The sequence below is a fragment of the Fringilla coelebs genome (genome assembly GCF_963513975.1).
Source record: "Fringilla coelebs genome assembly, chromosome: 3".
Classification (NCBI taxonomy): domain Eukaryota; kingdom Metazoa; phylum Chordata; class Aves; order Passeriformes; family Fringillidae; genus Fringilla; species Fringilla coelebs.
The window spans coordinates 72,126,311-72,153,758 of NC_140030.1; the positions used below are offsets into that span (position 1 = coordinate 72,126,311).

Sequence of the window (27,448 nt, forward strand, 5' to 3'; positions counted from 1 at the left end):
CTTAGGTGGCAGCAGTAGTCTCCATAAGTCATCAGTGCTGCAACTTTCCAGGAGGCAGCAAAAACAGTGCTAATAACACGCTAAAACAAAGTCACTTCATCCGACCGGCTGTAATAGGTGACAGCACGTGGGGGGAGGAAACGCCTTCGGGAAAACGATGACACTTAAGGAAGGGTGCACATGGAGGCCGGATCACCTGCGGTTCTGAGATGTGTCTCCACCTGAGCCTGCCACCAGCGCTGGCTGGCATTGCCCCAGCCTCCTGGCACACACCACCCTCCCTCATTTTGCCCAACTCCAGAACCTCCCGTGGTGAGCTTTTTCCTCCTGCTGTGCTGTCCTGAAATAGGCCTCCTCCCTGCCGGCAGGATTAACCCCATCCTGTTTGCTTGGGGACAAGAGATGTGTGCAGGGAACAGAAGGCCCCGGTGCCACCACCCCGCAGCTTCACACCAGATAACCCCTCTCCTGGGGTGCCTCTAATCAGTCACTAGTTTTTGTCATCCACTGAAGTTTATTACCATTTAAATAGCCTTTCAGCCTGAGATGTCCTGTGGGGTTTCTGCCTCTGCTGCCTCATGCCCTGTGCAATTAATTCCTGTAAGAGCACGTCCTCACAGGAAAATGGTAAGAGTTCAACTAAGCTGGTTTAGAAGCTGTTTTAAATCCCCACAAGTCCTTCTATGGCCCTTTAGTTTGGACTGGGGCACTTTCAAAGTACTCAGCTTGGGGTAAAAAATGCTTAGACTGGAAAGTGTTTATTTCCAACCAAAATTACCACACTGAATCCTGCTGTCTGGGGCAGTGTTTTTTGAGTACTGTGAGCAAATTCCATATTTAACTCAGCATGTGTTTTTAGGCCTTGAAGATTTAAGGGCCAGACTGCAAATGCCTTTAATCAGGAAGCAATTAATTGCACAGATTTCCTCCTTGCAGCCAGTGTAGCACTCAACCAGGTAATACTCCCTGTGAGGCAGGGGCTCATGCCTGCACACTACTTTTATTACTGTGCATCTCTGCTAATTAGTGTGGTAGGCCAGGTTGCTACAGGGGGTTCAGATGAAAGGTACGATCAGTTAAGACAATCTAAAGATAGCTTTAAGAAGAAATATCAAATGGTTTGCATTCCTGATGAGCATTTTAATTTTTTTTCCTGAAGAAAACTTGCCAGAAGGATTGATACTTATGAAGGAAGTCAAGGACCTGGTTTTGACTTCAAGGGTTGTTCCAAGCAATTTGTAGTTGAGCACACTCAACTGGAGCTTTTTCCAGAGCACCGTGATGCTCACCCAAGACCAACCCCAAGCAGAAAAGACCTGGTTTGTATCTCTTGCACTCACCTTAATGCAAAGGATCCCAGTCCTGGTTCTCCATCAAAATGATGCTCAGCATCACTTGGAGAGAAGAGTATGTGGGACATATTTAGCCCTCATTGACAGACCCTGGGGCAGGACACAACACACACAATGTCTCACAAAACAGGAGGGTAAGGCTTAGCTGTCCCTCTGCCCCACATTCAGGCCAGGGCCATTGCCCCACCTGCTAGTGCTGACACCAGCCTTGTTCACTCCCTCTAACACAAGTCTCACATCCTTCCTGTCCTACCTGCTGGCTAAAGAACAAATTCCCTCATCATGCTATTATAATAATTTACTAGCAGAAACCTTCCTCTCTGCACACACAATTCTTCATGTTTGACTACTATAATTGCATTTTCAAAGTTATAAATAACACATTAGCCTGGTTTATGTGTTCATGCAAGTCAGGTTATAAACTGGCAGATGAATGAAATTAACTGTCTCCAGAATTCACATTCCTGTCACTTATTCAATTATTTGATCAACATAATTGCTCAGAGCAAGAGCTAATTGGAAAATGACATACACTAACCCTCTCTATAGAGGAAGAGAGGCTTATCAGGTATTTTACTGCAGGCACTTTCATTACTTCCAATATTCTCAAAGAAACAAGGGTTTTAAATGAGCCAGGCCCAAACACACAAGGCTTTTTTTTAGCCAGATGCTTCCCCATCCCTAAAATAGCTCCAGTGTTTTGCAGTGCAAGGGTTTGAACACGCCCATACTGCAGCACACACAGGTATCCTGACACGCAGGTATGCAAGCTGCAAGCCAAGCTTGCCTCCAGGGGTTTGCAGCACAAAATGTGCTCCTGCTCTGTGTATCTGTATTCATGCTGGTGCTGCAGCTGTATGTGTTTGCTTCTTTCTGTGACAGACTCCCATCCCTGGCTGCTGATGCAGAGAATATCGGTTGGCTGAGGCTTGGCTGTCAGGAATAGGAAAGGCAGAAAGTGATTTTTTCTGTGCTGCTGGTGTAGACAAGACTGTAAATCCTCACCTTGCCAGCTCAAATCCTACATCAAGGTTACAGCTTGAAACACCAATACCTTTCAAATGATTTTTCTGTCCCTCGCCCAGATATCCTCGTTAACATTCTGAGTTTGTTATTAAATTTTCTTATTTAATTAAAATCTAAGAAAGGGGTGCTTGAACAGAGGGGGGAGGGATAGAAAGAATCAGGAGGTAAGAGACTCAAATCCTAAACTGGTCCCTCTTTCCATTATTAGCTCTAGCATTGCCTGAGGTTGGAATATTTCATTTGTTTAAATAAGAGACAGGCAAGCAATTTTCTAAGCTGTATGGAAGGGGAGGAAGCTCATCTATCAATGCCAACAGTTTCCAGCCCACTGTCTGCAGGCCCTGAGGGTTATCTGCTGGGGACAGGGAGCTAAGAAAATCAACCCTGTTGCCAGTTGCCTTAAATTTGTGACAGATGGTCTGCACCTCTGTTGGAAAATACTGGGGTCTGCAAATTGAAAATTGGGTAAAACCCAGCGTGTTTTCCTCCGGCTATCCATGAGCAGTTCAAGCATCAAGGTTTTGCGTGCCTGGAGAGAAAGCACCAGAAGTGGTCCATGGAGCACGTGAGTGAGAAACACTGTGCCAGCTCTCACTCCCTGAGGTGTAGCAGTGCTGCTAACTCTGCATAGGTGGCACAGGACAGCTCTGGGAAACTTGCTGTACTGCCTGCTGGGTCCAAGGGGCTGGCACTGCCTACATTTGATGAGTAGTGAACCTATTGGAGGTTTTTTAGAGTAGGAAGCAAAAGTATCCAAAGAAAATAAAAATACCCCCGCCATGCAGTGCTTGTGTATGCGTCCCAGTTGTCCCTGGGAGAAGGAGAGTTAGATTCATTAAGTACCTATAAGCAGACTTTTGTTGTGGTGCTTAGTAGGATTGCTGTGCAGTTTAGACAAGAGGGATACTGAGGGCATCGGGTGCCATTCCTTCTCACAGCTCCGTGACACACACGGCCACAGCAAGCTGTAAACAAGGGTGATGCCAAGGTTTGGTGTCCTGTCAATGACTCCAGCCAGTGGAAAACTGGCCTCAGAGGGCAAAGCTGTGATCTCACAGCTGTGGCTAAGGGAACAAATCAGCAACCTGACGGCGCCACAGGACACCGCACACGGGGCATGCAGGCTCCTGTTGCCAGTTCTAGACACAAAGGGAAAAAAACCCCACCAAGATATTGTGGTATCTCTGCGAACTCACGGCCAAAGCAGAGCACGGGCGTGCAGGGAAGCGGCCGCTCCAGGGCGCCAAGGCAGCAGGGCCAGCAGAGGGAGCCCGCCGCTGCCGCATGCCGCCATCGCCGTGAGCCGAGCCCAGCCCAGCCCAGCGCAGCCCAGCGCAGCCCAGCAGACCCGCAGCCTAGCACCAAGCCCCAAATTCCCAAATGCTCGAATTTCATCCCCACATCCCAGCAGCCCTGCAGCGCCTACACCCGTGCCCACAGTCCATCATCCAGCGCAGCACGCAAGCTGTAAAGCAGCCCCAGATCTGCACAGCTTCATGAGCCGGCAGCCCCAGAGCCCGCAGCCCGGCCCCAGCAGCTCAGCATCCCAGCCCAAGGCGCAGCAAGCGCAGCCGGCACAGAGCTGCTGCTCCAGGGTCTAGGCTTTACTGTGGCTTCTGCCCTCAGGCACAGTGACAGCTGTGACTGGTGGTGGCTATAGTTATATACTGGGGTTTTTGCCAGAGGTTCTGCTATGAAGTATATTGACAGAGGTGCTATTTCTTTCCTTGAAGCTGGATAAATACTTCTAATATGATCTTGCCACAGCCTGAGCCTGAGGAGGCAGCTTTATACGTGTGTGGATGCAGCCGGCACTACTGATGCACTCCTGGTCCCGGCGCTCTGCAGGGTGGAGGCAGGCAGGCAACATGGGAAAGGCAGGCAGCAGCTGCCTCTGCAACTTCTTGGCTCCAATACTACAGCTGGTACTTCACTGTGAGCTTTGCTCCACCAGGAACAGTCCTTCTCTATGCACAGGAACAGATTTTTCAGAGGGATTTTAGCACTGGAAATGAACACTGGAAAACCTGTTGCTTCTGTCACACTGGGACATTCATCCTGCCAACTGTGAATCAACATGATTGCACTTCTGCAATGGAAAAATTCAATAAATGTATGCAGAAAAATAATTCTCCCCCAGTTTTTGTCTAGTCCTGTCCACTTTGTGGTCCTGCTGAACCTCATGCTAGCAGCTCCATACAGGAGGGTGGTAGCATGATCAGTCTGGTGTGTAGCACTCCTCACCTGGCTGACTTACAGCAAAGCCTTGCTATTATATCCAAAGCCATAGCACAGGTGTGCTGCTCCTCTGTGAACATATTCCAGAGGCACATGTGGGCTGTCTTAGCTGAGATTTCATCCTATTTTTGATTCAGGCATAAAATATCTGGTTACCATTTTCAGCCGAGAGAAGGTGTTTGAAATGGAAAAAGTCAAGTCACAAAATGGGATAGAAAACAAAGTTGTGGAAAATATTTTCAGGCAAACAATGAAAATGCAGTTGGAATCAATGGTAATATTAAATTTCAGTGCTTTCGAGATTTTTTTATTATTATTACTTGAAAGTAAAATTATTTAAATTGTAGAAGACATTTGAATTAAAAAACCATTATTCTAAACGTCAACAATGGAAAAAGGGATGCTTTGATATTCATAATTTTTTCCTTACTACTTTTGTTTGAGAGATGTATTGGGTATGTTTTCTTTTGCAAGTCTCATAAGAAAAACAATAGTTTTAGGGAAACAGAATTTTTCAATCAGACAACATTTTGCTGAAAACTCCTATCTGGAAGAAAGCTGGAAATAGTTAGTGTGAAAAGTCTAGCAGGAATCTTTTAGTTCCAGATGTGTTATTCTGCTTCCCCTGGTATGAGAGAGGTACTTAAATTAAAGTTAAAAGACGCAGTGCTGGTGTAACTAACTACATATTTCCTGACATTTGTGCCTGTCAGCACAGGAGTGGTGAGGCTGCTATTTATAAATCTGAGCTTAATTCATTCTCATATCACAGGGGGCAATCAAGACCTCAGTGATTCCCAGAGAGAAATCAGGGCCAGTGTACAAGAGGCTTTTTCCTAATTTATTTCTGTCTGTGTCATGTTTGGAAGACATAGCAAACACAGTGCAATCCCAGCCCTTCTCTGCCGAGTCAGAGTCAGCTTCTTAGGTCTTAAGGATCTCAACTCAGGAAGGCAGGATGGTCTTGTGGCTTAGGATATGGACTGTGAGTCAGATTAGTTTATCAATGAAAAAAAATGTTCCTTTCATTTATTAGCAGATCATTCTCTAAACAGCAAAATTGCCTTTAGAAAATTTAAACTGTAGGCATTTTAAAGACAAAAGGGCTAAAAAAAAGAAGTCCAATTCACATTTGATCATTTCTGCATCAACATTATATTTATCCTTAAACAGCTGTTCTGGATGGAAAAGGACAAGCACCAGTCCTTTTCTGGAAGGAAAAGGACAAGCACCAGGGTAAATACCAGAAATATCCTGATTTGCATTTTAGGCTTGCCAAAGTCCTGTTGATTAAGCTGGGAATGTTGATTAAGGACCTCAAGCTGTGACCCTCAACAATTCAGTCAGGTTACTCCTGCTGCTTAGCAAGGCTTGAGTTAAATTGGAAAGCAGGATAGAGTGTCAGCGAGTTTATCAGCTCTGAGCAGTGTGTTTCTATGCAGATAACCTGCAATACCTCCCTGCTCAGCCCGAGTCTTACAGGAGATTCAATAGGTTGTCTGTCTGCTAGTAGGAGATATTAAAGTCCTTCGGGGGGGAAAAAAACGTAAAAACCAATCCTTCTTTGGACTGATCCTCTGGAAATCAGTCATTCAGTCAGCAGAGTTAATGATCAGTTGGTGGGGTTAATAGCCAAACCTGAAGTCAATGATGATTAAAGCTTAAAAAAAATTAACCACTCAGTGCCTGTAGTCAAAGACAATATTCAGTAATTTTTTGATCGTTCCTTCTGTGTCTAGGCTCCCACAGAGGCTGACAAGGGATATTTTAACTTGTCAAGGCAATAGCACCATAGTGACAAAACTCTAAGGAGCCCATCAGTTTGCTGCACAGGACCTGTTTTGCATACCAGGTCTTTGATCTTTAAGTGTATTTAGCATTGCCATTTTTTAATGAGTGTGGTGAGGAGGTGAAATAGGTCCCATGCTTAAATAGGACAATTTATTATTGTCACTTAGCTTGTGAAGGACAAGCCATGCAGAAGAGCTCCAGTCAGGGGAGAGAGGCCTTGAACACAAGAACATTTACGTTTCGGTTAACAGGGAAGCAAACTGCTTAGGGCTTTGCAGAATCCAGTTCCCACTGCTTTGGGGAAAAAAATGGTTTTATTTCTTCATCTTCAATTCATACTTCTTCAGTTTACTGACAAAGGAATTTTTAATTATTTACTAACAAAGATGGGTGCTTTCTCCTTCTCCTGCAGCAATAAGGTTGTTGGGTTAATGTTGACTGAATAATCCATGGTGCCACTAGCTGCTGTGCAAAGTCAAAGGAATTTACACCAATTTTGAGGGTACCTGCTGAGCCTGTCAATCCAGCAGGGAAGGAAACAAGAACCACTGCAAACCGAATGGAGATTTTTCCAGTGAGACTATAGAGAGATGCTGTGATACAGGTAAACGATATAACATAGCTAAGAACAACTTCTTCTTTCAAACACAAGACTGTAAGAAACAAGTGTCATTTCTTGTTTCTGTGACCTTTCTCTGCTGGAGAGTAATCTAAAACCCAGGACAGGCAGCACTTAACAGCACCCAGCTGGACATCTGACAGGTCTTGATTATGTCTTCTCGCAGGCAGTGGTGGCAGCACAAGACAGGCAGGGCTTTGCTCAGAACCCAACATCCATGTGTGCCTCACCCACAGGGACAAGTGATCCCCTGGGGCAGTGCCTGGCACTGGTCAGCTGGGCACACACAAGGAAGGGACCCAAAAGGGCTCCCATAAGGGTATCTGCTCCTGTGGTTTTCAGGCTGCCCTTCAGGGACACACAGGCAATCCAGAGGAAAAAAGGAGCTGATCAGTGAAGTGAACAGAGAAAAAGTGAATGCAACAGGTGCGCATCTACTTCCACATACACAAACAAATATTACAGTGAGGGAGCAAGAGCACTGAAATCTACCCTAGGCTTTGTCTGGTTTTCTTTCTGTTGTCAGTGAAAATCACCATGGAACCATAACACCTGGCAATCTTTGCTTTGTTTTACAAAGGTATGGTTGGAAGAGTGATTGTCGGGAAACACCATTGCATCCCAGCTACCTAGAAACAAAATGAGCTGTCCCTAACCATTCCTGACAGCCCTGGGTGTTTCACCTTGCTGGAGATGCCTCAGTCCCTGGAGGCGATTGCAATATGCAATTGCCCACACCTCTGGAAAGTATGTTCTGCCATCTGTATTGAGCTTTCCATGCTGCAGTTTGAGCTCATTACTTGCTTCACATACTGTGGAGAATGGATTATTTCCTTTCCCTTTGCTGTGGCAAAAGTGAAGAGTGTTCAGCTCCCCATTGTTCATAAGGCCCTACTGCAGGGACAGCCCACACTTACTGGCCAGTGAGCCAACAACAACCAATGTACCCCAGAGCAGCCCAGGAGCAGCATTCTCCATGGCTTTCCTTTTCTGTTGCACTGCTGTTATTCAGCGCTGTCTTCCCAACCCTAAACACTTGATGGATTTGCCTCTAGTTTTGAGTTTTGAGTGCTTTTCCAGGGCTAATTTCTACCTCTAGCAGTATTTCCCTAGAAGCAGCCAAAGCACACTCCTGTATCCTCTGAGCCTACTTTGCTCCCTTTTTGCCCTTCAGGAGGGCTTCCCTTTCTTTGCAAAAGGCAGTTTTTAAACCCATGGGGACTGCGCCCCACACAGACATACACACACACAATGAGCTCTACATTAACCAAGACCCAAGACAAGCCAAAGCATGGGAACAACAAAAAAAATAGAGCCCTGTATGGTAGTCAGTACCTGGAGCTAAACAGAGATATTCTACCCCTCATATATTTTTTTGTTAATTGTTGCTCTGGACATTTTTGTTTTATCAGATGGGGAAGGACACTCGAGACCCAGCTAATTTGTGTCTCTTGTCAATGGCTCTTTGTTTGCTTTTAGCTTTTTTTCCCCCTTATTTTTTCCCTGGCTCTATAATAATTTCTTTGTTCTCTTTGGTAAGCTGGCCACTCAGAGCATTACATCCCTGTCTTAAACCTGGCTGCAGTACTGTTAATAACAGCAGCAGCAGCATCTGCTGGGGTGGCAGTGATGCGTGGCCACCGAGGCTCCCTCCGGCAGGCACTGCATAAAAAAAATCACACTACCTGCATCGACCAAACCCAGCTCTGCAGTGACCAAAGAGACTGAACTGCAGAGGAGAATGCACCTTTTTCTTACAAAACAAATACAATGCTTTGAACTTTCCCCTCACAGGCACTTTATCGTCCTTGTTCATGGCAAGCTCTCTGTCTGTACAAGTGTAGGCTAGCAGCAAGGTACTAATAAATTAATAAAGAGGAGGCAGGGCACAGGCCCAGGCAGTTGCCCATACAGTTAAATGGTTGGCACTGTCCTTGTAGGAGTTTGTCCCAGACCAAGTAAATACTCCCGCAGCCAACGCCCAGGCATGTTTCAGGAGCCATGGTGGTTCTCAGCAGGTGGTTTGGGCACGGCTCTCCCACTCTGGGGGACAGGAGCTTGTCTCCCTGGGCATCGCTGGGAATGCCAGTGGGTCTTGGGAGTGGTAAGACTCCCTGCTCTGTTTTACTATCTAATGTGAGTGGAAAAGACTTCCTGCTCTGCTTTATTATCGTATGTGGCTGTAGACTTTGTGTCTCAGCAGTGTGCAGCTTTTAATGGATTGACTCACCCTGGCATCCCTGCGGAGCAGGGAAGCACTGTTAAGCCCCTGGGTCTGAGGGCAGAAGGAGACTCACAGAAACACTAAAAGGGGTACATGACTCCAGAGAAGCCTTCAAGTCCCACAGCCCTCTTGTTTCTTAAGCTCCTGCCCCAGCCCCAGGGCTTGAAGCTGGTGAGGGTGAGCCAGCCATGGAGATGTGCCTCTGGTCTGGTGGGGATGCTGAGCTGCCCAGGACCCCATAGGGCAATACAGGGGCCACCTCCTTTTGAGCTCTGCAGCTGAGATGAAATCCAGCCTGGTGAGGCTGGGCAGACTAAAGCGTGCACCAGGCAAGCCTGGTTCAGAGAACAGGATCAGGCTTGCACTTCACTTGACCCTGAGGGACTTGCAGAAGCTTAGGCAGGGACATGGCTTCTCTACCCCGTACGTTTTGACTTAGTGAGACATAGGAGGCCTCAGGGCCTCTCAGAGGCCACACGTCAAATCCATATGGAGTTTGTGCAGAGGAAATTGGTGGGGTCAGGAAGAGTGGAAGCTGCTCAGTGCTTTACAGACATATTGCCTGAAGTTCCTCTCCTGAGAAAAACAGAAAGCAGTTCAGCACCACAGATTTTCCATTTTCCCCATTCTAATTTTTCCATTCATTTTCCCCATGTGTGTGTTAAGAGGGAGATGCTCAGTCACTCAGCTACTGGGTCACCTGTATCTGTTCTTGAATCATGTCCATCACTATGGTGTCAAGGACTGCAAATACAGAGAATCTGTTTTCATTAATTATGGCATTATACAAAAATACACTGTTTTACCAACAGTCCTATTTTGAGATTATTTTTATGAGTGATATCATTAGTTTGATACCTGAACAACTGGACCTTTTGACAGAGCACCTTCATGTTTCCAGAGCCAGCTCCTAGGCACTCAGCTAAAGTCCCTGTAGAGCGCTGTGCACTAGGAGTGGGGATTTACAGCTCCCCACTGGTGTGCCCTGCCCTAAGACACCCAGGTGCAGTGAGCCTGGCCCTGCCCATAACCCAGCGACGAGCTTTGCTCTGGCTAGCGGACAGCACGAGGCTCTGCAGGGCAGGGGATGGATCCAGGGGCCATATGGATCCAGGTTGTGAGGCTTCAGCTGTGTTTATCCCAGCCTGCTTTTTCTCCCAGCTCACCTCCCACTGACACCTGCACACCTGTGTGCAGGTAATATTTGCGCCTTTCCCTGCTCCAGGGCACTGACAGCAGAGTTGCAGTCAGGGCCCATTACCCACTCAGGGTGGGGCTGCAAAACTGAGGGAGGAGGAGGCAAAACCTACTCATGGCTTTACCTTAATTGTTATTCTCCTTGCTGAATCTTTTTATTTCTCAGTATTGCCTCTGGTAGGTATTTTCTTACATACAATTGCTTAAAAGCAAAAGGAAAACTCAGCAAAATGAAAAGTACCACCACCATCACCAAAAAAAAAAAAAATCCACACAAGAAGTCTGGGACTCATCCAGTCTTCTACTAATTAGCCTTAACAAAAACAATAAAACCAGAAAGCAAAGAAAAGGCCAACGAAGGTAATTGGGCTAGGCTGCTGTAAAAGCAGGAGCTGTGGGAAACAGAGACATGGCTGCAAACAACATCACCTTTTAGAAAGCCCAGACTTTTGAGGTCTGCCTCTCCCCTGAGTCCTATTTTGTGTCAAATCATAGTAGATGGTGTAATTATCACAGCTGTCTTTCAGACTGGTTTAAGAGGTCGTACTTTCCCGACTGGTTTTGGAACACAACAGCAGTGGCAGGCAGATTCCTGCCAGCACAGCTTGGCTAAATCCACCAAAACAAGCAAAGAAGCCGTCTGGAAGAACTTGCTGGGTGGTTTTTGCTGGATGCTTGTTTTCAATGACAAGTTTCTGAGGGAAACAGTAGCATTTTAAAACCTACATCTACGGCCAAGAAAGTTTGTGGACTTTTCCCTCCTCCTCTCCAGCCAATACTTTGCTGCCTCTTTTACAATGCCATTTCTATTGACGCAAAGCGAAGATAAGGAATGTTTGCCCATGCTGCCTTGCTCAGTTTTCCATGTGTGGCTTCTGGCTGATTTGCCATGTGTCCCTGCTGAGGTCTCAATCTATTTTCGACTGAAAGAGTCTGGGTTCTTGCTTGGCTTATCATGCCGACACAGCTGGCAATCCATTAATCTCCTGGTCCCGATGCCTTTACTTCAGTGGGAAAGTTCTGGTGCTTTTCAGTGGTTTGCATTTACAGCTAACAGAGGCTGGTTCTCAAAGTCCCTAGATTGCTTCTCCTCAACTACCAGAGCTGGGACTGGTCCAGCATTTTCATCCTTCTTGCTCTAACTCTCTCTGTCAAAGATATGGATACCTGCAAAGCAGCAGAAGAAACAGGTTTGAAGCCAGGACCACATTAGCTACCAGTAATGTCCTCGTTCACATCTTTAGTCTGAGGACTTAGGACATCTACAAATACCTTCTCAAACACTGAGGCTCAGTTTGTGCTCCATAGAAGTCTTCCTGTAGAGTTTTGGGTTTTGTCACATGAATTCTGTCTGCTCCCTCCCCAGCTAAGAAAAGACACTAATCTGTCAAGGTTATCCAGCAAAGGAGTCCTTGGAATTTCATTCTGTTCAGAAAACTGTTTTAAACCAGCCTGGTGAAAACACTACTTCATGAAAGTAAACCATTCTGGAAGAGTTTGCCTTGTAGAGCCATGCTGCTAGTACTGTTTTGGCAACTCTTTGTTTCAAAATCCAGCTCCAATGGACTAGACTAGCAATTTCTTGGGCCCAGCCCTATATGCTAGTGAGGGAGTCCCAGGAAGAGACGGGATGCTTGAAAGGGAAAGAAAACCTTATCCTGTGCCTGGCTTCTATGTCTGAATATGTATACCTATTATGGTTGAAAAGTGCTGTCCTGAAGACTTAATATTGGAAGTTTTAATTCTGTCCCTGAAAAGAGAAATATAATGCCTGTATAATAATAACTGCTTTCCAGAATACCAAACCTGCTCACAGTTCTCTCACAAACAGACTGTGGGATGGAGCATGGTGCATTGAGAAGTGCTTGCTCCTCCCCAGCTGTGTCTGCCAGCAGCAGGGGTGTGGGATGGACATAGCTGGCTCAGGTAAACCAGAGAACCTGGGAGCCTCCACATACATCTGAGCCAGGACAATGCTGCTTTGGATGGCAGGGCTTGCTCCACACCAAGTGAATCCTGTTCTTTGGTATCCTGCCTTTGTGTTACCATGCAGCACAGAAAAAGCCATGACTTTCCTCCTCTGCCAAGCTGCCCTGGAGCTTTGGATGCTGTCCTGCCCTCAAAGTCCGGCAGCTATCAGGGGAGAACATCCTGCCCACTTTTAATAAAACTAACACTTGCACTGGCTTGTTCCAAGCCTTCCAATCCCCACCAAGGACATCCTAGCAACCGCTTTTGGAAAAGATCTTTAAATGTGGAAAGGGAAAAGGCTTTTCAGCAGTGGCTATGGGGTTCTTCCAAGTTTGATACCAAGAGGAAGTGGCTGGCTCCAAAAGAGATAACACTAAGACCAGTTGTTGTTTTTCAGAGTTTCAGAGTAACCAACTAAAAATTCATGGGACAAACTGTCTGCAAAGGCAGATCAGCACAGAAGTATTGGCAGGGCCAAACTTTCGGGGGTGGGAGGGTGCAGAAGCAGGCATGGGAACATCCCTGTAGAGCAGACAGATCTCTCTCCTCTCCTCATGTCCCAGCATTGTTAACAAAAGTGAAGGGTCCCATTAGCCCATTAGGAAGCTGGTTTGAGCCCTCATACAAGGATGTGTATGGCCCAGTGAGAGGTGTTACTAATCTGCTCTAACAGGGAAGGGAATGCATAGGAGAAAGGAAAGTTTTCCCAGCTGCTGGAAAGAACCCTTAAAGAACAGAAGCATGGCAGACTAGGATTTTGACAGCTGTATTGGGAGTCCACCTGGGGAATTAGTGGGATTGTGCCAGCTAAGGAAAACTAGTAAGGGGATTCACCTGCTGGCTGACAGGCAGTCTGGCAAAGACTACCTGTGCTGCAGATACCACGCCCGTTTCCAGTGCAGGCAGCTCTGCTCTGGCTCCTCAGAGATGTGTTCAAACTGAGCTGTCTTTTCTCTGCTCAGCTCTCTCCTCCAGCACTCCCACCAGTGTGCAGCACATTACCCAAGCATGTTTTCTTCTCCAGCTTAGCTCTTGGACTTCCTCCCTCCCCATCTCTTAAAAAGGGTCTTCTGTGGCAGAAACAGAAGAATAGTTATAAACCCCAGTGTGCAGAAGGGCAGGTTCCATCAGTCAGATGTTTGGCAAAGCTGGTATCTTTGTTATTTTTCTCACCAAGACACTTATCTGCCACCACCTAGGTCTTATCCAGTGTGTCACCAGCAGTGCCCAGGTGACCTGCTGGGTCCACTGCTTGAGCCAGCAGGGAGAGCCCTGGGAAGACCTCCCAGTTCTGGTGCACCCAGAGGGGTGTGGGGCAGCCTTAAGGCAGTGAGGGGCTTATACAACAAGCTGGCAAATTGGTGACTGTCACTCAAAATCAGGACATGCAGTGTTGTTCAGCAACTGTGACCCCAGATCAGCTGAAAAGGATTTTGAAAGTGAGATAAAGGGCTCACCTCCCACTGTGGTTCTCCTGCAGAGGGACTGCAGATAGGAGGCTAGGGTTAATTTGTTTTCTGAATTAACTAGGAATTTAGGAGCCTTGAAGCAATTGTGCTTTGTTTTGGTTTTGTGAGAGTTTTTTCCAGGTTTATCTCAACAACGGGTTTTGTCTGTGAGTTTTTGGTACCCTGTCCTAAATTCAATCAGAACTTAGCTGGCAAGGTGGTGAGAGTTTATTGGGTAAATAATGTGTGCTATTTACTGATACCATTCCCCAGGTAGTGAAAACTACCCTGAAATCCATACATAGGGCATGAAAATCTTACTAAAAAAGCTCGGGCAAATACATATTTTTGTAAAACTACAAATCAAATGTAAAAGTAGCAGTATTTTGTATTTCTCTAGCCCTTTCCTCTCACAGTTCTCATAGAACAGCCTCAAAGGCAGTTCTCCAGAGTCAGAGCAGGTCAGAGCAGTCCTTTATAAAAGCTGCCTTTTCTTTCCTGAGTTGCTGTCCTTTCCTTGCTCTCTCCCTCCCTTCCTATTCTTCCCCTTTCTTTTCTCACCAATTCGCCTGCCAATGATCAGCTCAGTTGAGTCACTGGGATCCAACTCTTTGAAAAATGAATGGAGTCATCACAGATGGATATTTTTCCAGATCTTGGGGTTGCTCTTCTTGACAAAGATCAATATCTTGGTGACAGGCCTGCAGAGCAGGCCATAACCTTCCCCTGAGCAAGCAGCACGTCATGTTCAGAGCACGCTGCCTCACTCCCTCACCTCTTTCCCTATCAAGCTTTTCAAGTTTCTGCAAGAAAAGAAAAAAAAAAAAATGAAAGCTTTCATTCTCCAAGGCCAGCATCCCGTTCATATTTTTTGTATCATAGGAAAAATGATAAGCCATGGTGTAACAATGACCTACTTCACGTCCTGATAAAAAAATTTCCTCTCTCTGTCATTTTTCTTGAAGAATAACATTTGACTAACACAAGCACATAGGATAGAGCAAAAGCTTTTCTGTGAACTAGCTGATAATGCGCCAGATTCAGCCCTGAGACAGACAACTGCCATCCTGTTGACCTATGTGGAGTTAAGCCTGTTTATCCCCCAGCTTAGAGCTCTGAAAACAATTGGGTTCAACCTGTAAGATGTGTGCCCGTGATAGGATTGAGGCCAAAAGCTCGGAAACAGGGGCTATCTGTTACAGCATCCCTCCATCACTGCCCCCTCAGCCCACTACCACCAGGGCTGCCCGGGAGCTGCTGACTTGCTGCTGTGGTGCAAACGGGCTCCCCCCTCCCTGCAAAACAACCGGTTAGCTCATCTTCTTACACAAAAGGCTACTGTACTGAGCAGGGTACATTACAGTATAGGGCAACCATGCAGCTCTGAATCCACTCACGCCTCCCTCCCTGAGCACAGAAACAATGCAGACTCTTATAGCTATCCCACTGCAGCCTACTTAGCTCAATGCATCAGCTGTACTTATGTGCTGAAGGTGTTTAAAAATGTACAAGTGGCGTTTTCTGCTTGCAGCATTGCATGAGGAGATTTCTCACATCATCTTTCAGTGCTGTTCAAATGGGCTGTCACCCAGTGCATATGGCCCGCCCTCTCATCTCCCACCCACAGGAGTTTTCCTTGTGGTTATGCATCTTTTGTCTTAATGAGTTCTCGTCAGGGCATTGATCCAGGACACGAATTTGCCATTTGCCATCGCTAGTAAGGAGTGACATGGCTTGCACATCCTTGTGCTCTTGGTTGGGCCACATCCTGGTGTGGTGTCAGAGATTACAGTACATCTGCTCACCCTCTCTTTGCCAAAACTGGACAAAATGGACATAAATTCGTCTGCTGTCATGACTTCATCATGTCAGGACACACTGCCCAAGATGGCCAAAGCCAACCAGCTTACAGTCTTTGCTGTCAGCACGCTTACTGCGTGCTGACTTCCAGCATCATATGCTGTTCCACAGTACTAACAAGGTACCTGATTTATGGTATGCTGCTGAGAGTAAAAGGTAGTTAAAATATAATTACAGTACTCCTTTCATTTCTTTCCTTGCATAAATGTGGTATGAAGCTAGTCTGGTCTATTGACTTTTCTCCAATTTCTTGTTCCCCGAGGTGGAAAGTTCCTCTGGATTTCAGGAGATGGCAAACTACCAGCTGCTGGGCTCTGGCAGAAGGGTAACAAAAATCTTGGTTTGGAGATGGAGACTCCTCTTGACAGCTCTGCTTCTCAGGCACAATGGGCCTTTCGATCAACAAAGCTCATGTGTGCGGGAGACAGCTTTCTTGGGTGCTGCTCAGAGCCTGAAGAATGAACTCTGAGGGAACTAGGTCCTGAAAAGCTGTACCTCTTCTGAATGTGCATGCCTCTCACCAGCAATGCCTTGTCTTGTGCAGGCACACAGCTAGGCATACACTGGGAACCATGCAGAATAAAAATGAGACACTGGGCTGCAAATGTGGCTCTGCCCCCTGCACAGAGCAGTAGGGAGGAAACGTACCACAAATAACAGTATCCAGTCTCCATACTCCATGCAGTTCACCTGAAATGACTAAAGATATTCCTTGTTTTAAGCAGATCCTGACTGCCTTCAGAGTTATCACTGAAAAGCTACTTGTTTTCAATTCAGAAGAAGGGACAGAAGCCTCTTTTTTTGCAATTAATCAATTTTCCTTTTGTCTTACTTTAAGGAAAAGGAGAACCCATGGCAATTTTGGTTACTGGGGTTGGTACCTGACTTTGATCAGGGATGTGATTTGTCACCTGCATCACTCTAATACTGAGCTTATACTGTTGGAACAGCATTCAACAGCATTCAAGATGTTACCACAGCACAGATAGCTCTGAGCTCCCTCACCATTACAGCACAGCAGCCACCCAGTAATCTCAGGCCTTTCAGGGGAACACCTGCAGGGCTGAAGGCACCTAATACTGAATTAAACGCTGTGATTTTGCAAGCCAGGTGGCCGTGGAGCACGCTTGCTGTGTGGCTCTGTTACAGAGGCAGCAAACCCAAGAACAAGTGCGGCAACAAGCTGCCATGGCTGTAACCTTTCAACCAGCTGCAGCTGTTTGCAAAGAGAGCCTGCAATGCACACATAATGTTTTTCCCTTTTCCCACGAGAATAAGCCAAATTGACATTATCCCGGCACAACTGCATGCATACTCTAGGGAATTAGCTGCAGTAGTATTACTAAAGCAATTCAGCTTTTCTAGGTAGACAAGCTATAATTACACCAAATTAAAATAGAATGCTTTTGTTCTAACTTTGGCTTCCCCACGAGGACTTGTACCGAAATAATCAAAGGTATGAATTAAGCCATTTCAGTTATTTTAGTATAAGCCTGAGTGCTTGCAGGCTCCTGCTCCAGTCCTTCTACCTTGGCAGAGCTCAGCTGTCTGGCTGATCTCTCACAGGCTTCATCACAGAGGGATAAATGTATGAAAGCACCCAATGGGAAGCTGGATTTGGTTGTACCTGGGTGCCCTGTGATGGTTCCCTCTGGGGCTAATGCCATATGTGACAGCACCATCTTTGTTCATTTAAGAGAAGGTAATTCTTCAGGACTGGGATGGCCCCTGTGGGTCTTGAGCATGAGAATCACACTGAGCCTCTATGCTCTGCTGGTTGCTGTGCTCCATCCCTGCCTGGCTATGCTCCCTGCAGGGAGTGGGTGCTGCTGAGCTCGCATGGGGATCCAGGGACATGGTTTTCTCCTATACCTTCAATTGCACACCCAGTGTATCCAATGTGGGGGTTTTGCAGCTGCTTTCAGCCAGGCAGGACCTTGGCTTTGGCCCTGCTTCGGCATGTCCAACATGTCTATGTGCAAAGGAGCGATGGCCCTATGGAGAGCCACAGTGACCCTTCCCATGGAAGAGGCCAGGGCACTTAGGAAAAGATCAGCTGTACAGGGAGCTTTTTTCCGTGAGACGTGAGCCTTTGCAGGGCCTTTGGTGGCTAGACCACACCACTCCAGGGTTTAAAGGAGCAGGAAGATGTCAGCTCCAGTGACATGGGAAATACAGACGGGATGACAGGCACATGCTGCCTCACATGGGTTTCCACTTCACTGAGGGAAATGGGGAAGCAGCACTTCAGGACTCACTGGCAACTCTGTGGTGCTAAAAATGGTAAACTGAAATCGCATCCCTGCCATAGGCTTCTCAATACCGATTTTGGTAAGATATATGCACTTGCTGCCCGTCAAATGAGGCACCCCAAACTCTCCAGGTGGTGTGGTTTGTATTTTTATGGTGCTTTTAAGGTTCCTGTAAGAAATGCGTTAATAACGTTTCCAATTGAGGACAGAGGCAGGCTATTCTTCAGCCTTTCATTTTCAGTGGTTACTGCAAAACTCTCCCTGACTAAATTATAGAAAACGCGCTGAAGATGAGGTGCCCCCTTTCCTATGGCACAAGGCCCAGTTTACCCCTCCGGGAGCGTGCAGGTGGCTTCCTGCATTCAGCGGCTTCCACGGCAAATACGCCGAGAGCACCCATCGAAACTCCAGGGCTCTCCCGCCCGGCTAAGCGCGACGCGCTCCCCTCAGCGAGCCGAGCGCTGCCCGGCAGGGCGGGACGGGCCCTCACGGCGGCTCCGGGGGCAGGGCCGGCCGCGAGCCCCGACGGGCCGGGCGGCACCGCCCCCTCCGTCGAACCCAGCCAATGGCGCTGCACGGCGAGACGAGCGGGCCAATGAGAGGCGCGCCCGCGCGGCGGGGCCCGCCCCCTCTGCCGCCCGCGGCCGTCCGTGAGTGCGGGGCGGGGCGCTGCGGCGCCGCCTGGCGGCCGTGCCGTGCCGTGCCGGCCGGGCCGCGCGGCGCCGGCTCCTCCCCGCGCCGGCGATGTCACGCGGCGGCGCGGGGCCGGCGGCCGGGACTCTGGCGCGCGGGGCGCGGCGGTAGCAGAGCCGCCGGGAGCCGCCGCCACCGCCCGCGCCCGGGAACCGCCAGCGCCGCCGGGGCTGGCTTCGCGGCGGTCGCGCCGCTCCTGCCGGCCCGCCGGGGCCCCGCACCGCTCGCCCGCCGCCGCCGCGCCCCGCCGCCCCCCGGTCGGCGGCCCCGGGCAGCGCGCCGCCCCCCGGGCCGCGGGGCTCTGCGTGGCCGCGCGGATGCCGCCGCAGCAGGAGGGCGAGGCGGGATACATCAGCAAGCCGGTGCCGCCGGGCGGCTGCGAAGTGCCGCCGGTGCCCCCGCGCAGGGTGCGCAGCGGGCGGGCGGCGGCGGCGCTGGGAGCCGCGCTCGGCGGCCGTTGCCGGGCGGCGGGGTCCGGGGCCGTGGCCGGAGCCGGGGCCGGAGTGGGGTCCGAGCCGCGGCGCAGCATCAAGTGCGTTCTGGTGGGGGACGGCGCGGTGGGGAAGACGAGCCTGGTGGTGAGCTACACCACGAACGGGTACCCCACCGAGTACATCCCCACCGCCTTCGACAACTTCTCCGGTAAGAGACCGGGGCGGCTGCAGGAACCGGGGCGGCGGGAGGGGATTCTGCCGTCCTGGGGAGCGTGCTGCTCCCGGGGCCGTGGCTGCGCTGCACGGAGGGGGCGCGATGTCCGGGTTCGGTGATATCATTATAGATTTATGGGGAGCAGGACTCTACGGAGCAGGACCGAGCTTGTCAGGCTGCCATCGCAGCCAGCAGCACCGGCCGGTCTCCGGTGTAACGGAGCCAGGCTGGCAGCGGGTGTCATGCCCGGCCGCGCGGCCAGAGCCGGGCTTTAATTGGGAGCCCTCCCTTGGAGAGCTTAGCGCTCTCGGGGACATGGGAAGCACCTAAAGGACAGGTTTAAATCCTCGCGTTGTCTCGCCCTTACAAAGGGGGAAGTCCCGGGGTTTCTCTGCGGTTCAGCGGGAGCTTTTCGTGTCCCGGGCGTGCTGAATGTGTACGAGGAAATAAAGCTAAACCCCTCTAGCAGGAGAATATCCCAGACTGCCGGGCTCGCTCTCCGCGCTGCCTGCTGAGGACTTGTGCCGTCACTGCCTAACTCATCTCCTGTAGTAAAATGACTCGGAAAGCTCTGAAGGGCTTGCTTGTGTGCGCCCTTGTGTTAGCGACGGACTCCCTTCCAACTCTGCTAAGTTGTTAAATCTAAAATAATTGAAGAAAAGGCTATTAGAGCTGACGGATGGTAAATCTTCCTTTTTAAATTTTTTTCTTTAACGGAAAATATGAAAAGTTGAATTCACCATCGTTTTCCCTCCTCCCTCCTTTCTCTCCAAAAGCTGTTGTGTCTGTCGATGGGAAGCCAGTGAGACTTCAGCTCTGTGACACAGCTGGTCAGGTCAGTGGAGCCACTTACTTGATTTAAGTGACAGCGGGAGGGGAGAAGTTGTTGCTGTTGCGCAAAGTAGTCCTGCAAATGACTTCATGGATTTGAAAGTATTCCCAGTGTTTGATCATGTTATTATCTGCTATCATTTTCACTGCTGCTTAACTCACTGCTCTGCCTGTCTGTTGAAGGGTGGGGGACGTACTGTTTCTCCATATAGGGGCTGGGCGCAGGCTGCTGCTCTGCTGGCTCAAGCTGCAGCTCTGTTTAGCCTGACTGGAAAGGCTGAACATATTGGGGATTCAACGGCCACCTGGTTTTCTCTTTGAGCCGTTGTCACTGTCTTTATTTTTGCTAAATAACTGCGGGTTTAAGAATTAGTGTGTTTGGCATATATGCATGCAAAGCAACCCCAGCTGTAGGTGTCCAGAGATAGAGACTGTGTTTTTGAAGGGACAGTAGGTGTCCAGAGATAGAGACTGTGTTTTTTGAAGGGACAGAAGCTGGAGGGAGAAAAAAGTACTATTGGGTGTTGTCCGTGGAGGCTTTATGTTCGCCATTCCCACCCATTTATAAAGTGCTGCTGCCGCAAAGCTGAGGTTTGCTGTAATCTGCAACCTGAAGAGATGAGGGTGGCTGATGCCTCTCATCTCCTACTTGGCCTGATACATAAAAAAAGCCCACGTCTTACTGCCTCAGATTTTCTGGAAGACCCAGGCTTGTACCATCCTGAGCAGTGTGCAACACTGCTGGCCAGGGGTCGCGGCTGGATAACCAAAAGCAGCCAAAAATATTTTGCTACCTCGCAGCATTTGAAGGCAGTGAGAGTTAGGGTCCTGTGCAGCTTTGTGGATCTAGGTCTATGCCTTCACCAAAACCACATTGAAAAATCTCAGTGGTTTTAACATACAAACCTATTTAGATGAGTAGTAACTGGGTGCCCTACTTAGGAATGGGGTTTTAAGGGCTATGCAGTAGTAGAGAGCAGTGTGCACAACAAAGCGGAGCTAAAATCTGACAAACAGCCTTCTGCAGTTGGTGATATGGAGTCAAACAGCAGAACTGTCCCATGATTTTGCATCCTATTGAAGAGATGGAGTGGTACTGAACAGTCGTGCCTGTGCATGTTCATATGCAGAGCATGGCAGGTGAAATTGTCATCGGGTGACAGCCTGTGGACATGCAGTGCCTGTGGAAATGCAGCTGCAAGCTGCAGGAGGGATGAACAGGTCCTGTCACCCCTTGCCTTCCGCCTTCCCTGCCCTTAATAGTTAAGGTGTTTGCTCTGGTGGCCCAAGTGCAGCTGGGATGGGTAAAGTTACTGCCTTTAAAATGAAGGGGTTATCTAAACTGACAGAAATTGTCCTGAGTAAAAGATTCCTGGCCGGATACTTTGATAGAACTGTTGCTGGGAGATGGCTGCTGAAATCTGGAGCTAAAAAAAAGCACTCCAGGCAGCAGGGAAATTCTGTTTCAGCATCACAAGCCTGAAGAGGTGTAGAATCCCTGCAGGCCATGTACCTACCATTGAAACGGCAGAAGTGTACTTAGGATATAAAGGGAACTGTTTCATCTTAGTAAAAACCCTTCAGATCTAGGGTTTGCTTCCAAACCCATTGAATTGAGCCCTTTTGAGGTTTCACATGTAGCAAGAAGAGGGAACTACATGGCAAGGTGCCTTTCTGCAAACAGCCCTGTTGTTCAGAGCAGCCTCTCTCAGTAAATGCGGGGCTTTTCTTGAGCTGGGTGGCGAGAGCTTGGTTTCCTCTGAGGCTCAATCTGAGAATCGAGAGAGCTAATGAATCTTACTTTTTTGACTGGTGTTTTATAATTGTCTCAGAGATACTGCTGCTAAAAATTCATTTGAGCAGAACAAGATTTCTGATGCTTCCAGGGGGCTTTAAACTGCATATCCTGGGCCTCCAGAGGCTTTAAAGCAAAATTTCACGTCTCAAAAATTAACATGCAACTCACAATTCATCAGTAAACTGAGAGATATATTCAGCTTTATGTTTCTGTGCCTTTTCAATTCCAAGCATTTGAGAACATGGTCCGTTTTAATTAAATGTCACTGCTGCTGAGGCAAATCCTACCTGTTCAGGCTGCTACCCTGGTTTTATCCTGCTGTCAGCATAAAAGCAGCCTGCCTGCCTGCCTGGAGTAACCCTTGCTTCTAGCTGCATTCTTCCACGAGGATCAGCACACCTTTGTTACCATGAGGTGTTTGACTTTCTTGTGGCTGAGTCCTGAAGCTGAAAAAGGGCCTTGCTTTGCTGGAGTTTGCACTAAAAGAAAAAAAAAAACAAAACAGAAGGGTAGTGCTGGGAGGCCCGTGTGCAGTTTGTTTGATGTGGCATGGGTGGGAGGGTAGGGTAAAGCTCTTACTCTATGCCATTGGCATGTTAAGCCTGCACATTGTAAGTCATTATTGCTCCCATCAGATTTAAATCCCTGGGCACAATGGCAGGGAAATTATTCCCATATCCTGGAGGATGTTGCTAAGTAGTTACCAGTTTAAAAGCCGACTCCAGGAAAGGTACCCAGAAAGGTACACATGCTGCTTCGTATCTTCTTTGCCCTTGCCCAGGTCTGTCAGCAGAACAGCTTTGAGGTACATGGTGCTCCTCCTCAGAGCTGCTCACTGACTCACCCTGGAAGAGGTGGGTCTGGAGAAAGTGCTCTCTCCCTCTTCTGTTTGTGGCTTTCTGTGCAGGAACCGCTTCCCGCAGCTTTGCTTCTTTGCTGAAGTAGGGCAGAGGGCCTGTGTACAAAGAGCAGAGGAAATATTTAGGCACTTGAAGTAACCTGCAGCATTAGTTGGAAAATGTCAGGTACGCGGGGAAGCCACCACCTTTGTCCTGTGTGCCTGATGGTGGCAGGGTGCCCGCTGGCTGGCAGCCATGAGACCTCAGGCTGGGTACAGGTGGCTTCTGCTTGGGTCACACCTTGCTGAGTAGTCTGGGTGCTCATTTTGGGGTGCCTGTCAGGATTGCAGTGGCAGGTAGTCCTCAGCTTCACCAAGGCTCGGGGAAGGCTAGAGCTGCTCTTTCTGTGGAGTGCTAACGCAGTTTTGTTCTGTGCAGGATGAATTCGACAAGCTCAGGCCTCTGTGCTACACCAACACGGACATCTTCCTGCTGTGCTTCAGCGTGGTGAGCCCTTCGTCCTTCCAGAACGTGAGTGAGAAGTGGGTTCCCGAGATTCGCTGCCACTGCCCCAAGGCACCCATTATCCTGGTTGGGACACAGTCAGACCTCCGGGAGGATGTCAAAGTCCTCATCGAGCTGGACAAGTGCAAAGAAAAGCCAGTCTCGGAGGAGGCTGCAAAGCTGTGTGCTGAGGAAATAAAAGCCGCGTCCTACATCGAGTGCTCCGCTTTGACTCAGAAAAACCTCAAGGAGGTCTTTGATGCGGCCATCGTGGCTGGCATTCAGTACTCGGATACCCAGCAGCAACCAAAGAAATCCAAATGTAGGACTCCAGACAAGATGAAAAACCTCTCCAAATCCTGGTGGAAAAAATACTGCTGTTTTGTATAGGGGCTGCAAGGACCTGAGTGCTGCTCTGAGGAAATCAATAGAGGCTATATTAGCTGAAATCTCAATTTGTGTCGTCTTGAGTGTGTAGTGTAGATCTGTATGTATGTGTATATGTTGCTACTGGATGACTCAGTTGCCCTTTTGAGGATTGCAGAAGGATTCTTAGTTAAATAATTGCTATATATCAGATCTGGCACCCAGTTTTGTGACCAGACCTTCTCGTTAAGGAAAAAAAAAAGCACCATGTGTCTGTGAGCATAGAAGGATTTGTCCAAAGGATTCAACTTCTTCTGTTGTAAGGTGTATGTGATGGGGCAGAGCACAACAGAGGCCTTCACTGCCAGGGCTTTGCAGGAGGAACGCACAAGCAACGGTGGAAATGTAGAGCTCTGTACATGGACGATCAAAGGGAAAAATAACACTGTGCCTCCTAACTGACATTTGTAGCTTTAAAACCCCACTCCTGCTCTCTTTGTGTCTTCCCAAGCCAGTGCTCTTAGGGATCACTTCTAAAAGGGTATGCAAGAGGTGTAATCTATACGCAAATGACATGGTTAAAAAGGTCATGGGTATACCTTCAGCGTGTGGTGAGGGAACCTAATCCCTTATGGAGCTGACATCTCATTTGTTACCTCCTGACTTTCAGAAAGTCCTTTCTGTCCTCCTTCCCCTGCCTTTCCCAGGAAGCCGAGTGGAAGCCCAAAAACATGACCAAGCTTTTAACTCGCTACCTCGAGCAGTGGCAATTTCCTCTGTGTCTTTGCAGACATGACGACAGTTCATCTATTTCAGCTCAAAGGAATGTAAATACTGTTGTGTTGGGGTTTTAACTTTTTTTTTTTTTAAGCGATGTAACAAATACCTGTGCAGCACCATATAAACCACATCTGGTTTTAAGTCTACAGCCAAGAATTCCAGGATGCCCCAATTTACCTTTTAAGGCTGCTAAACAAATAACAAATCAGGCAGATTGAGATTTATAACAAGCTGGACTCTAGAAACTGAGGCTGCTGTGTCCTTTTCACGTTGCTATTTCCAACCAAGTTAATGTTTCCCTTCTAAAGGCAACAGTCACTTGTGGTTGAATCTTGTCCAAGCTCATAGTTGTGAAATTGTCTGAGGCCATCCCCAAAATGTAACTGATAATTCTTTCTTTTTTTTCCCAGATCAGTCCAACAGATTAATTGTAATGTGCCTAAAATGTAGCTGAGGGATCAACATGGAGCTGAGTGTGACCTGTTCTCTGACTGAATCTAGTTCCTACTGAACTCTAAGCCTAATTGCAGTTCTAGTGAGTTCAAGAGACCCAAATAATAATGGGACTCTCTGCAAGGATCAGTATTTAAACCTGTTCTGCAGAGGACATTTAGTTTGTGCTGTCTGCCTTTTTTATGGCCACAATTACTTTTTTCCTTCCCCTAGATAGTTCAAGATCAAATTATACTTTTTTTTTTCCCTTTGGCCCTAGCCTTGAAGTGACTTTTCCTTATTCTTAAACTAAACTGTAGTGACAGAAGGCCAGAACCTTTTTTCATCAGAAATGAATCAATGTGGGGTTGAGTTGATAAAGCTGACCACAGTTTACCTCCTGGCTCATTAAGGAAAATGACACTATGTAAATGGATTCTGGGCTATTGGCATACTCTCCACAGACAGTATTTTTTCCTTCTCTACAGAAGAATGAGTACAGAATGGGTAATGTTCCATCACTGAAAACTTGAAAATGGGATGGAAATCTTTACCTAGGGCCTAATTCAATAAAAATATGTTGGCTTCTGCACTGGAAGAGCCTGGAAAAACAGTTTCCATAGCACAGAAACTGGATGCATTTGACTTGGTTGCATCTGGTTGGTAATGGTTTAATATTTAGTAGTCCTGAAGTTAACATCTGAGCCTTTATATTTCTTACTCAAATGCTTTGATGGGATTTCAGATATGCAGTCATGCCAACATCTTGGAGAAAAACACAGCTAGATTTCTCCTGGGTGTTTTGCTTCCCTGTAAAAAACAGTCTCGGTCGCTCAAAAATGTGGGATTGAGGAGGAGACAGGCTTGAATCTGAGCAGCTTCCATTTACAAAAATAACAAAATTTCCTCTGCAAGATCATACTGCTTGGTGTCACGCTGAATGGAAGCAGTAGGTTATACTTTACAAGCAGCCTGTTTCATAGTCTAGAGTAGCATTACTTTTGAATGTAGCCAGCTGTGACTGTTTCTGAAGATGTGATTTATATACAACTTGTTATAGCCCTTTACTAGGTGTGTGTAAACTGAGGTCTAATAACTCTATGGATACTGCTCTACGTGGGGCTACACAGGGTCTAGGTTTTAGAAATCTTACTTTTAAAATTACCAGTATTTTACAAGCATAAATGAGGGGGAGATGCCTCTATGTAGTCTATAATCTGATGTGCCTTATAAAAAAAACTCTCTTCTGTTTTCTAAGTGTAGGCTATATTCCAAAAGAAATATTTCATGTGAGAATGATATAAATGAGTTATTTGGAAATAAATTCTGACCTGTGTATGTGTGTGCCTCTGCTGCCTGCTCGAGGAGGCTGGAGGGCAGTCCCTTGGCCATGCACTGCACTAATACCCAGCAAAATGCTGGGTCTGTGCTCCCAGTGCCCCAGCAAAAGGCCTCTGCCCAGAAAATACGGCCTTTTTCTGCGCTGTCCTATCCCCAGGGGGCTGGGTGGGAAGGGTACAATGGCCAGCTTTTTGTCTTCCTGCCAACACAGCAACTTGCCGTGGCCCTGTGAGGCGTGGACAAGCTCATTGTGCCTGGCCCCGAAAGTGGGGTGAGTGGCAGGGAGCACAGCATAACTGGGGTGTTCTGCCTGCTGCATGTTGTGCCATATGTGTGCTGGGGGAGCCAGAGGGCATTTTTGGAAAAGCAGAGCCTTCTCCATTTTGACACCACAGATCTTGCCACTGCTTTCTGGGTCCTGTCCCTCATGCCAGGGCCAAAGCGAGTGAGGTTTGAGATTGTTTGTGCCCAGGAGCTGGATGGCTGTGGCACAGAAGCCTTCCACCCTTCAGTGCCATTGTTAGCTGAGTGGGGAGCAGCATCCAGACCTCCAGGCATTCCCACAGATCCAGTGTCCTGCTCCAAAACTGCTCCGGAGAGGGAGCTTTGCTCTGGACCAGCCAAGGTTTGTAAGCTGTCCCCGTTGTGTTTGTTTTTCTGGGAGCAGAGAGGAGCAGGCATGCTGGGGGTGGCATACCAGGTTGCCCTCCCGTGCCACCTGTCCCTTGGGTTATAAGGCCAAGGCACCTTCAACCATGGGAATGCACACAACCTGCACAAAGTAGAGATCAATGCACAGATCCTCTTTCTCACTGGAGGTGTTGATTCCTCACTGGAACAAAGCCTTGGCTTCTTCTCCTCTTTGTTAAGTGCCAGGCTGGGCACTGCTGGGAGGCTGGTTCACCTGGTCATGCCTGCAGCACAGTGGCCCTGCCTGAGAGCCCAGCCTGCCAGCAGGCTCCTTTCTGGGGATACTGGTGTTGAGTCACCAGTGCCCTTTTTGGTGCCTTTGGGGTTCCTGTGCTGCAGGGAGCGGAGTCGGGGTCTGCTGGCTGGAGACCAAGGCACCCACCCCACCTTTGTGTGCTGACTTTGCTAGCTTAGAGTCCAGAACCTGCTCTTGCCAAATCCTGGCACAAAGATCCCTCTGCTACCTGTGGGGCACTGAATTTCTGCTGAGGCAGGCTGCTGTCTTGTGCATCCCAGTATCTGGACAAGGCTACGGCAGTTCAGGTCAT

At 48.1% G+C, this 27,448-nt stretch overlaps 1 protein-coding gene across 1 annotated transcript; it reads left to right on the forward strand.

The window, feature by feature from the left end:
* Positions 1 to 18,988: 18,988 nt before the first annotated feature.
* RHOU (ras homolog family member U) lies at positions 18,989 to 26,180 on the forward strand (the record flags this gene model as incomplete). Its single annotated transcript, XM_084201961.1, has 3 exons — positions 18,989 to 19,313; positions 20,096 to 20,154; positions 23,226 to 26,180. The coding sequence occupies 3 exons, from the start codon at positions 18,989 to 18,991 to the stop codon at positions 23,679 to 23,681; spliced, it is 840 nt and encodes a 279-aa protein (XP_084058087.1). The 3' UTR covers positions 23,682 to 26,180.
* Between the last annotated feature and the right edge of the window lie 1,268 nt (positions 26,181 to 27,448).